Genomic DNA, 9,550 nt, shown 5'->3' with positions numbered 1-9,550 from the left:
GGGAACCCCAGCAAGTGACAAATAGAGTTCTGCTTCACTCTGGCTTTTCTCTGCTACCTGCCCTCGAGGTAGGTCCTACACAATCTCTGTCGAAAACTTCGACCTTGGTATGTATGGCATTTTCAGAATGCCACACTAGACTCAAGACCACTGTAAAACCCTGAAAATGAACAGTTTTTGTGGCACAAGCATTTTTAAGGAGCACCAGCCGTTTCATCTCAGCTCTAGACAAAGAGCAAAGCGATTTAGTCTAAAATGGAAGAAGGGAATGTAAAAAGTATCCATCCTGAACAGATGAGAGAGGATGAGGGTTGTCTCTACTATTCCTCAAACCAGCTGTAAACATGATATCTGAGGGATTAGCCTCTGAGAGACCTAGAACAGGAGAAGGGAATCTTTTGTTAAGAATAATTCAATATTAAGTTTTATGTAGCTTTGTTTCCAGTTTTGAGCTTTGTTTCATTAGAACAAATCTGCTTTGTTTTATTTAACTCTCAGGGTTGCAAGGCTGATAAACGTGTCATTCTCTCTCAGGAAATAACAAATTCAAATTTTGACCTCCAGGAGGACTCCAGGTCTGGAAAGTGTCTCCTGCCACGTGGCAAGGCCCATTGCAGACAACAAAGACGGAGGAAGGGAACCCACACTATGAGGAGGAGTTCCCTATGGCAGGCACAAAACAGCAACCATCCCACAAGAAGAGATGGACAAAGACACCTGCCAGCTTTGGACAAATCTCAGAGCAGCAGTTAGAAATAAAATCACTATGTGAGATCCAAAGGTAACAAAATTTAAAGCTGCCTAACAGGGTTAGGGCAATTGAATTTTCTTTCTTTTGAGGCAGAGGATTCCCATGGCAGGGCACTGTTTCATTAGAAATGCTGAAGGAGCACAGTTCCACTCACAAACTGCTCTTCATGTACTTGTTCATTTCTTGGCTTTCTCTACGCCTGGCCCTCTAGCTCATTTCAAACCCATCCAGACAAGTTACACAGTTTTGCTTGTTTCTGAAAAATCTAAAGAACCAAGAATTGAAAACATAATTAAAAAAGAAAGATGCAAAATGTAAGGTAAAACTTACTGAAATTGTCAATATATGAAACGATTCCACATGTAAAGCACCTAAAATTATGTTCTGCCAGACTATTTTAAAATACATTCTTCCTCTACTGCAAAAAAAAAAAAAACAATGGAGGGGGAGCATAATTTTATCTATGAAGTTATCATTTTGGAAAAACTGAAACATCTTTTTTAAAAACAAGTAAGAATGACCAGATTTAAATCAAAAAGGTCTGCAAAAAGTGTCTGAAAGGTCTGCCAAAATTCAGACTGCTTCATCAGCTTTGAATATCACGTATGCTACTAACTGTAAAAGGACAGCCTGAGGTACCGTAAATGTGACCGAGTAGGCATTTTGCCTTTGGAATATATGCAGTAGTTAATGAGCCCATGTAAATTACTTCCAATCAAGTAACACTGATACTTAAGGGGTCGCCAATTAGATCTAAACTGAACTGGAAAACATAAAGGTTTTTCACTGTTGATGCAACTCTTGGCAGATTTGGGAAGGCATCCATGAATTGTTTTACTCCACTGAGTAATTATTTGCAAGACAAAATGCCTGCCTACTTCAGTTCTGCTTCAGTGAACATCCTGGGGGAGTAGACCAAATCTCCAGGAAAGAATTAAAGACCAGAAACCCCACTTCCCTGCATATTTCCATTGTACCAGTACACCCATTTTCCAAATACCCTGTTCCCTTCAACAGATGGAAGTCAACCAATAAAAGGTCCTAATTTCCCGATGCACAAGGTGGCAAGGAGGCACACATGTATTTGGAACTGTAATAGGCTATCAGACTGTATTGGTTTCATGAGCACTGGTAATGTTATTAGTTGAGTAATGATAAGCAGTGACAATGAACAGTGGATGGAATACAGTTCTGATGAGCCATACCTAGCTCCTTTTGTATGTTGTCAGGGATTCCTGTAATAGTCTTTCTCCTTTTGACTTTCTTCGGCCGTCTTACCACCGTGTCTGTGTAAATTAGAGACCGCCGAATGCTGGCCTGGCGGTCGAAATTCTCCCCTAATACATGGTAGAACAAGCAAAGCAACATTACTTCCAAGCACGCTGACATCATGCACTTTCTTCCACTAGTTTGGTTGTAGAAATGGAAAAAAAGGCATTAATAATGATGTTAGCTTGGTCCTACAATGAAGGTTTACACTGAAGGAAGATACGGCATATCGTCACAGTAAGGCTTTAGACACACATATCCATTACGCAGTACTGCAGGTTTTAAAAGGAATTTTGACTTCCTGAGCCCAGTTCAGATCTGGTGAGAGCAGCTCTTAATTCCACAAATGAACAGAATCCTTCCTTTAATTTGGCCCCTTGTGGTTTTTTGTGTGGTTTCTTTCTTTTATTTTAAAGTAATGAGCTGCAGAAAAAGCAAATCTGCTCATGAAAATGAAAAGATCACAATGGTTTATGCAGGAACAGACATTGCTATTGGCAACAGCTATTACAACGTCTTTGCACAGCTCCATCGTTAAATCACACGAGACGCTTCTTTTTCATTCCAAGTTGCTCTGAACCTGTCAAGTATACCACATTTCTGGTGGTGATCTTTTAACATGAATACAAATATGGAGCATGCAGAGATCAAACTGATCTTGTGGTCTCATAAATATTTCAGTCAGAGTGGAAGCTGCTTAAAATTGAAACTTTATAAACGATTATAAAAATATACAACGGCAAGAGTTGAAAAAAATGTGTAAGTACACGTTGCCAGACAAAGCCTTATGATGACCATGTGCTGTATCATAACGGGACCCAGAAGCACCACTATCATTAAGCAGCTTTTCTTTAGGAATTCACTTTTGTTTAGAGGTTTATAATTTGGCCATTTTACTAGTAGCAAGATGAAGCTTGCCCTACAGATTGCGAGCTGAGTTAATTCTCTGCCACTTCTAAAAATCTCACGACTATCCCCCGTATCTCACACGTAAGCTCCTTTTTTAGAAGTTAAAGCATTTTAAAGCACTGCTAAATGTCCTTTAGATGACCCATTTAAAACTTAAATGCAGAAAAAACTTGATATACATGTCTGTGGTTTTTGCCTTGTACACTTTTTTTTTGAAAATGGATGACCAAGTTATTCACCTCTAAAAAGTGATTAATGCATAGTAACTAATATGTCATAAATATTATTCCTGGCTGACTGCACATCAGTATGATGTGTGTCGTGCAAATAGCATAGAAAACCTCATTACCTCTATAACAGTTAAAGATACAGTCGTATATTAAAAGTATAGCATGTAGACTTGTGAAAATGCAAGGAAAAAACATAGCAGTTTCATTCACCATCTTGGAAATACAAAGACTCTGACTTTGTTTGACTGGAGCCTTGCGCTCCCATAAGCCGCACTTGTGCTAAGCGGAACCCTTGCAGCTACAAAGACGTGCCGGTTTCATCCAAGTTTTGGACTGACTGAATTCAGGGCAGCTTAAGGGAGGAGGAAGCCCATGGGATCTATAAAATTTAGAGCTATGGATCCCACCGGCTTAGTAGAAGCCCTGAAATATTGAGACAGAGTATCCTCTGTCTGGGGGCATTACCACTATTAGGGCATTAGGACTCTTATGGGGTCAGGGTCAGGACTATTAGGTAATCCTGCCATGCAGGATAATAATAATTCTAGCCACATTATAACAAGTCCAAAGAATTTGAAGGAGAAAGTTTTGCATCTCTGAACATATCTTTATCCATTCAAGGACCAACAATTATGCCTGAGATGGTGAGTTGCAAGGAAATTAAAATACAGCTTTGAATGCCCTGGAATAAAATTTAAATGGTAAGTAGAGGGTGCAAACAAGGAGAGAGTCTTTTACATGAAGCCTCAGACAGCACAAACAGGATGACCATGGGGAAATCTTACTGTGTCAGCTGATCCACAGTAACTTCTTCCCCTGAGCTACCCAAGAGCTAACTCAACCAATCCATCTTCAATGGCTTTTGATACACAAAGGATTTTTCAAAGCCACTGTGCAAATCTGTAGAATTTCAAAGTAGCAGCTTCAATAAATTCCAACAAGCAAAATCAGAATGTCTCAGTCTTTTTCCCCTTTTTCATTGGTTGTTTTGTTTTGGATTTTTTTAGAAAATATCAATGTTAACATTAAATATATTTTGCAGATTTAAAGATGCTTTTATCCTTCTGTTATAGGTTTGTAGCAAATCATCTAGGCATTCCTTATACAGTTTACTCAGTTTTCCCTCATGCAGTTTACTCAGTTTCCTTGGATTCACCGAAAATATTTAAGTATGTGCTTAAATCACACTGAAGTCAGTCAAGCCGGACTCAAGCAAATGCTTAAATGTTTTGCAGGATCCATCCTGGTGTGGATCACCTCTACCATCACCAGACTCCTCCATCTGGGGAAAGAAAGTTAGTTCCGGAAAACCCACGAGAGCAGACACCATTATACATCTTTTAACCCCCAGGACATGTAAAAGCAAAGACTGGCCACCACTGAAAATTCAGCCCAACCCCTTCCAGGCCAGAATAAGCTCAGCCCAGGCACTCCCAAAGACTGAAACTGCTTCCAAATCTAGATGTCTAGTCAGCAGCTTGTCAGCCTAATGCAATGCCCCTGCACCTTCAGGCTATCCAACAGATTTTTACTACTACTGTATTAGTTGCAATCTGTTCACCAAAGAGCCCCAAAAGCTGAACTCGTGGAGCATTTATTGCACCGCACATGAGAGGCCATTGTAGCAGAATCATTACTAATGCACTGCTGAAAATGCTGTCAATTGCCAGCAGCCTCTTCAGAGGTTAACCTTTTATTTCATGCCAGGAGTAATAAAATGGAAGTTTTTTGACCTCTCTTCTGGGAGAGTGAGAAAAAGAGCAAGCAAAGGAAAAAGCCAAATCGAAATAAAAACCAGCGATGGTTTGTTCCACGGCACGTTGAACAAACAGCACAGGATTTTTGGTCCTATTTTTCCTGCCTCGTGCAGTAACATAAGGAACTTCACAAAATAAAATTACTCGGTGTGTGGGAGGGCAGAGGAGGGGAGCAGATTGTGACTTTTTAAAGAGGAACAAGGACAACAGCTTTTTTGTGTGTGTTGTGTGTGGCTCGTAATCTGTTACTGTCGCTTGCCTTCACAGTAGCAATATAATTATTCTAAGGGAAAGGAAACAGTGGCTGACAGGGACCAGTCCACATACTGCAACAGCAGTCTTCCTTTACTTGCCTCCCTTTCTATCCCTTCTGATTACCATATTTATATGGGACTAAATGCTCAACGGCACACTCCAGAAAGGTGAGGTGTAATATGCACGTACACTATTTTTATCAGAAAAGTTGAGAACCGCTGAGTTTGCGGTTCAATTCTGGGGACGCGAGATTTGGTACACCAGTGGAATTAAGCTGGTTAAAGTCACAAGTGCAATTTATCCAAACACAGTAACATTCCCAGTGACACTAAATTAAATCTATGAGGGTTATTTGATCTTTTACCTTATTTTTCTTTCCATCTGTTTACTTCCCCCATATATTTTCAGTATGCAGGGCCATTAAATTGAACAGCAGATTACTCTTTCTCTAAGTATACCCTGTTCCTGCTGTCACAATATCTAAGCCCTGCTCAAGCTTATCGATTATGTCAGATTATCCATTGTTCCCATAACTTGGCCTTCTGCACCTGTATCCTGCATTCCCTGGATAACACCAACTGGCCTAGTAACATTTCAGCATTGCATTTGTTTTCCTTCTATTAGTTTTTCAGACCTGGAGTGTTTGTAATTTTCAGTTGTCTTCATATTATTTATTTCAAGTATTTTCTTCGGTTTATCTAAGGAAATGTTTCTTGTCGATTTCTCAGAGCTCTCTGATGTTCATCACAGAAATACTGCTCCTATACGACTTAAATATTTAAATGCTGATAAATGCTATTATGTAAAATATTAGTTTATAAAAATATATATGAAAAAATTATTGTTAGTCATATTGGGAAAGGGAACACCTAATTTACTTCCAAAGCAAAACTAAACATTGCAAGCTACTGACTGTAAGAGGGAGCATGGAGCCAGAGAGCGCCATATGGCATTTGAAATAAATTGGATATTGAATATCATCCTGGTTTTGGCAGGCAAACGGTCAGTTATTTGAATTAACTAATAATAGACAATCTTGATATTGTGCAGAAAAAGACGGATTATTAAATTGAAGTGATGATTTGATCTTTCACGGGAATTCTATTTACACGTAACAAAGTATTTTTTCAGCATTAGGCTTTAACATAATTTAACTTCCACAGAGAGGGAGTTCTGCAACTGTAAAGCCAAAGACCATTTTCAAAATGAAGAGTTAATATACAGTTCATAACAAGAAAATGTGGACTGTTTTCACGTTATTGGAGTGTCTTACCAAAGGTCTTGCTCGAAGATGTAGCCCCATTAACTTTTGCTGGTTTTATCCTACTCTCCTTGACCCCTAAACCTCGTGTTGCTGATAAAAATAGGACTCTAGAGTTCTTTTCCTTGAATTCTGTAACATTTAGTCTTTGGAACATAAAAGTCCCTGCTAACCTTCCTTACATAAAATTCCTAGAAGAAAATCCTGAAATAGCATTGCATAAAACGTTATTTTCCATTACATATCTTCAGTGCAGTCCACAGCAAAACACTGCTATTTATCAACCCTCTTCTTGTATTTCATGAATATCTAATGCCATTTCAAGCTGACGCTTCATTAATGATAATTTTAAGGGATCTTTTGAGGTTTTCTCATTAAGTTTGGAGATGAACTATTAAACACAAGACTGTTTTCACAGAAAGGTGCAAAAAGTAATTTAAAATTCATGCATCAAATGAGTGTCAAAATACTATCCAATTGTATGGATCCCCTTTTATCCCTTCCCTCCTCATCAATGTAACATAATTACTGAAATTAAAAGCCTACCAGTCACATTAATAGGAACCACATCTGTCTGGACTGCCTGCGCTTGTTGTCGCATTTTTTCTTCTGGTGTTGGCAGTGGGAGTGACTTAGTCCAGTTGGTCTGGGTGTTGATATCTGATAACTCATTTGGAACTGGAGTTTTAGGCCTTTTGATGGTAATAAGCTTTTCTTCTTCCGGGGAAGAGACAGGACACTACAAACAGAAATACATGCAAGAATGTAAGTTTACTACCAAAACCCAAAAAGGCAGGTATTACTAAGGTATTGCTGCCGCAGTCAGCACGATTGCTTTTGGAGCAAAATACACCCTCACCAATATCACGCTTTGACCTACATAAAGAGTGATTTGAAAAACCCCAACCAACCAACCCACAACAAAACACCTGGATTGTACTTATCCAAGTCATCTGATCAGTCTAAGGAATACATATCAACGAGAAAGAAAAGGGTGGCCTTGAGCATAGCAAAGCACAGCGACTAATTATCTTACACATTGACCTTGTCCCTGGAGTCATTAACCCATCCCAGTGCCCTACTAGGAAGATGAGATTTGAGCACTGCTTTGCTCTAGCTGTACTAGGGTGTGAGGATACCTAAGGTCTCAACAAGGTTTTGGGAGAGCTCAGTAAAAGAACCAGTCAATGCGCTCCACAAAAGCACCAGCCGTGGATCAGTGAGGTTGCAAGAAAACTTTGCTTTGGCCTTGGAGAAACTCATGCCACAGTCAAGGGTGTAATTTTGCCCACTTTTCAAGGATGAAGCAGTTAACAATATTAGTAGCCATAGTAGGTCATTTTAAAAGTCATTCACCTCCGTGATGGGTGTTTCACTTTAAAACAAAACAAAACAAAACAAAACAACAAACCAACCAATGAAACAAAAAACCTTTCTGCACCAGAAAGAGGTTGCAAGAGCTTGTGCAGATCCTTTCACCAGAAAAAGTTATAAGCTGAAAAAGCCATTTGCTTTCAGGGAGCAAACCTGTTTTCATTACAAGGTCCTCACTTGCATGCCAGTAATGGCAGAGAAAACCATAACATAGCTTTTTACTGACAGGACAGCACTAGTCTGTGGCAAACCCCGAGGACAGGCAGGTTTGAGGCACACAGAAGACACCACTAGGGCTTCCACCAGGCAGTATAAGCTCCAGGCAAACCCAGGAGAAGCAGCCTTCCCTCCTCCCTGCTCCCGCCAGCAGCAAGGCAACCCAGGGAATCCCAGAAGCAGGAGAGGAAGGAAGACTTGGAGGAAAGCCGACCGCCGGCACCTCCTGCCCTCAGGCAAAGCAAAACCAAGCAGAAAACCATGGAAGAGGAGTTGCAGAGAGGCTGCAGCACTAGCAGAAATCCCTCTGCAGCCTCCCAAATCCTCTGCTTCAGGGGTGCTTGCTGGGGTCGCTTGCACAGCGGAGCTCCCTCTCTACCACCAGACCAGAGCTACAGCCCTCCCCTCCTTTTCTTTATTCCTCTCTCCCTTTGGAGAGCAGACTGCTACCCAAAATAGGGCTGTCAGTACTGGATCACTGCCTCTCCCGGCAGTTACGCCCTCACTGCTGTACACCGGCATGGAAAGACACATCACAGCTATTTATAACAGATGGATTTTTTTTATTATTATTATGATGGCTTTTCAGCCTAAGCGATCTGTTTTCTCTTGAAGCTGAGTGCTATATGAAAGACATGCCCAGACACTGTGCTGCAACCACTGTTTATCATTTCTGATGTTAATTTTCTTCCTGTTACCATGAGGAGTTCCCACTGTTTATAAATAAATAACCATTTATTTATTCTATTATGCTTCGACTCTACATCCTTTAGGACACGGCCCAGCACTTTCTTTAATAAAAAATAAAAATAAAAGCAATTTCCAGGTAAAAAGTAAAACCACAGAAAAGTAAAACCTCTTCAGGTAATAATAATAAAAAAAAAAATTCAGGCAGTGAAATTATTACCAATATCATCCTGCGGTTTGAAACCACACTTTGAAACATGGGAGCTTTTCTTCTAGAGAATAATCCATTTCTGCCAGTCTTACATTTCTTTACCAGAGAGGCGGTGGATGGGATAGATGCTGCTCTGCAGGGAAGGGCTCAGCCCTGTGAAAGCCCCAGTGATTCTTTCAATACAAGCTTATTGAAGGACACCAATATTTTTTCAGGCCCGCGTTGTTTTTAAAAGGTTCTAAACCCATTCCTATAAAAATTATATTGGGTTTGCGTGGCAAGATTTTGGTAGCGGGGGGGGAATTTTAGAGGTGGCTTCTGTGAGAAGCTGCCAGAAGCTTCCCCCACGTCTGGCAGAGCCAATGCCAGCCGGCTCCAAGGTGGACCTGCCACTGCCCAAGGCCGAGCCCATCAGCAACGGTGGTAGCCCCTCTGTGATAATGTATTTTAGAAGGGGGAAAAAACTGGGCAACTGCAGCCGGAGAGAGGGGTGAGAGGAGCAGCCCTGCAGCCCCCCAGGCCAGGGCAGCAGGGGGGCAGAAGGGGCTCCAGGCACCGGAGCAGAGATTCCCCCGCAGCCCCGGGTGCAGCCCACGGTGAGGCCGGCTGGGGCCCCGCAGCCCCGGGGGG

The 9,550-nt window shown here is 41.0% G+C and overlaps 1 protein-coding gene across 1 annotated transcript in view; it reads right to left on the bottom strand.

Annotated features, from left to right (window-relative positions):
* Positions 1–9,550, bottom strand: part of NHSL1 (NHS like 1) — a 59,887-nt gene that overhangs the window by 22,136 nt on the left and 28,201 nt on the right. Inside the window, exons 4-5 of the mRNA XM_035899855.1 lie at positions 6,979–7,171; positions 1,957–2,088 (exon numbers count right to left, since the gene is read on the bottom strand). Of these exons, the coding sequence (XP_035755748.1) occupies positions 1,957–2,088; positions 6,979–7,171 (325 nt within the window). The remainder of the gene's footprint in view (positions 1–1,956; positions 2,089–6,978; positions 7,172–9,550) is intronic.

This window comes from Egretta garzetta, unplaced genomic scaffold, assembly GCF_000687185.1.
Source record: "Egretta garzetta isolate BGI_Z169 unplaced genomic scaffold, ASM68718v1 scaffold397, whole genome shotgun sequence".
NCBI lineage: Eukaryota > Metazoa > Chordata > Aves > Pelecaniformes > Ardeidae > Egretta > Egretta garzetta.
This window is presented reverse-complemented; position numbering and strand designations above follow the sequence as displayed.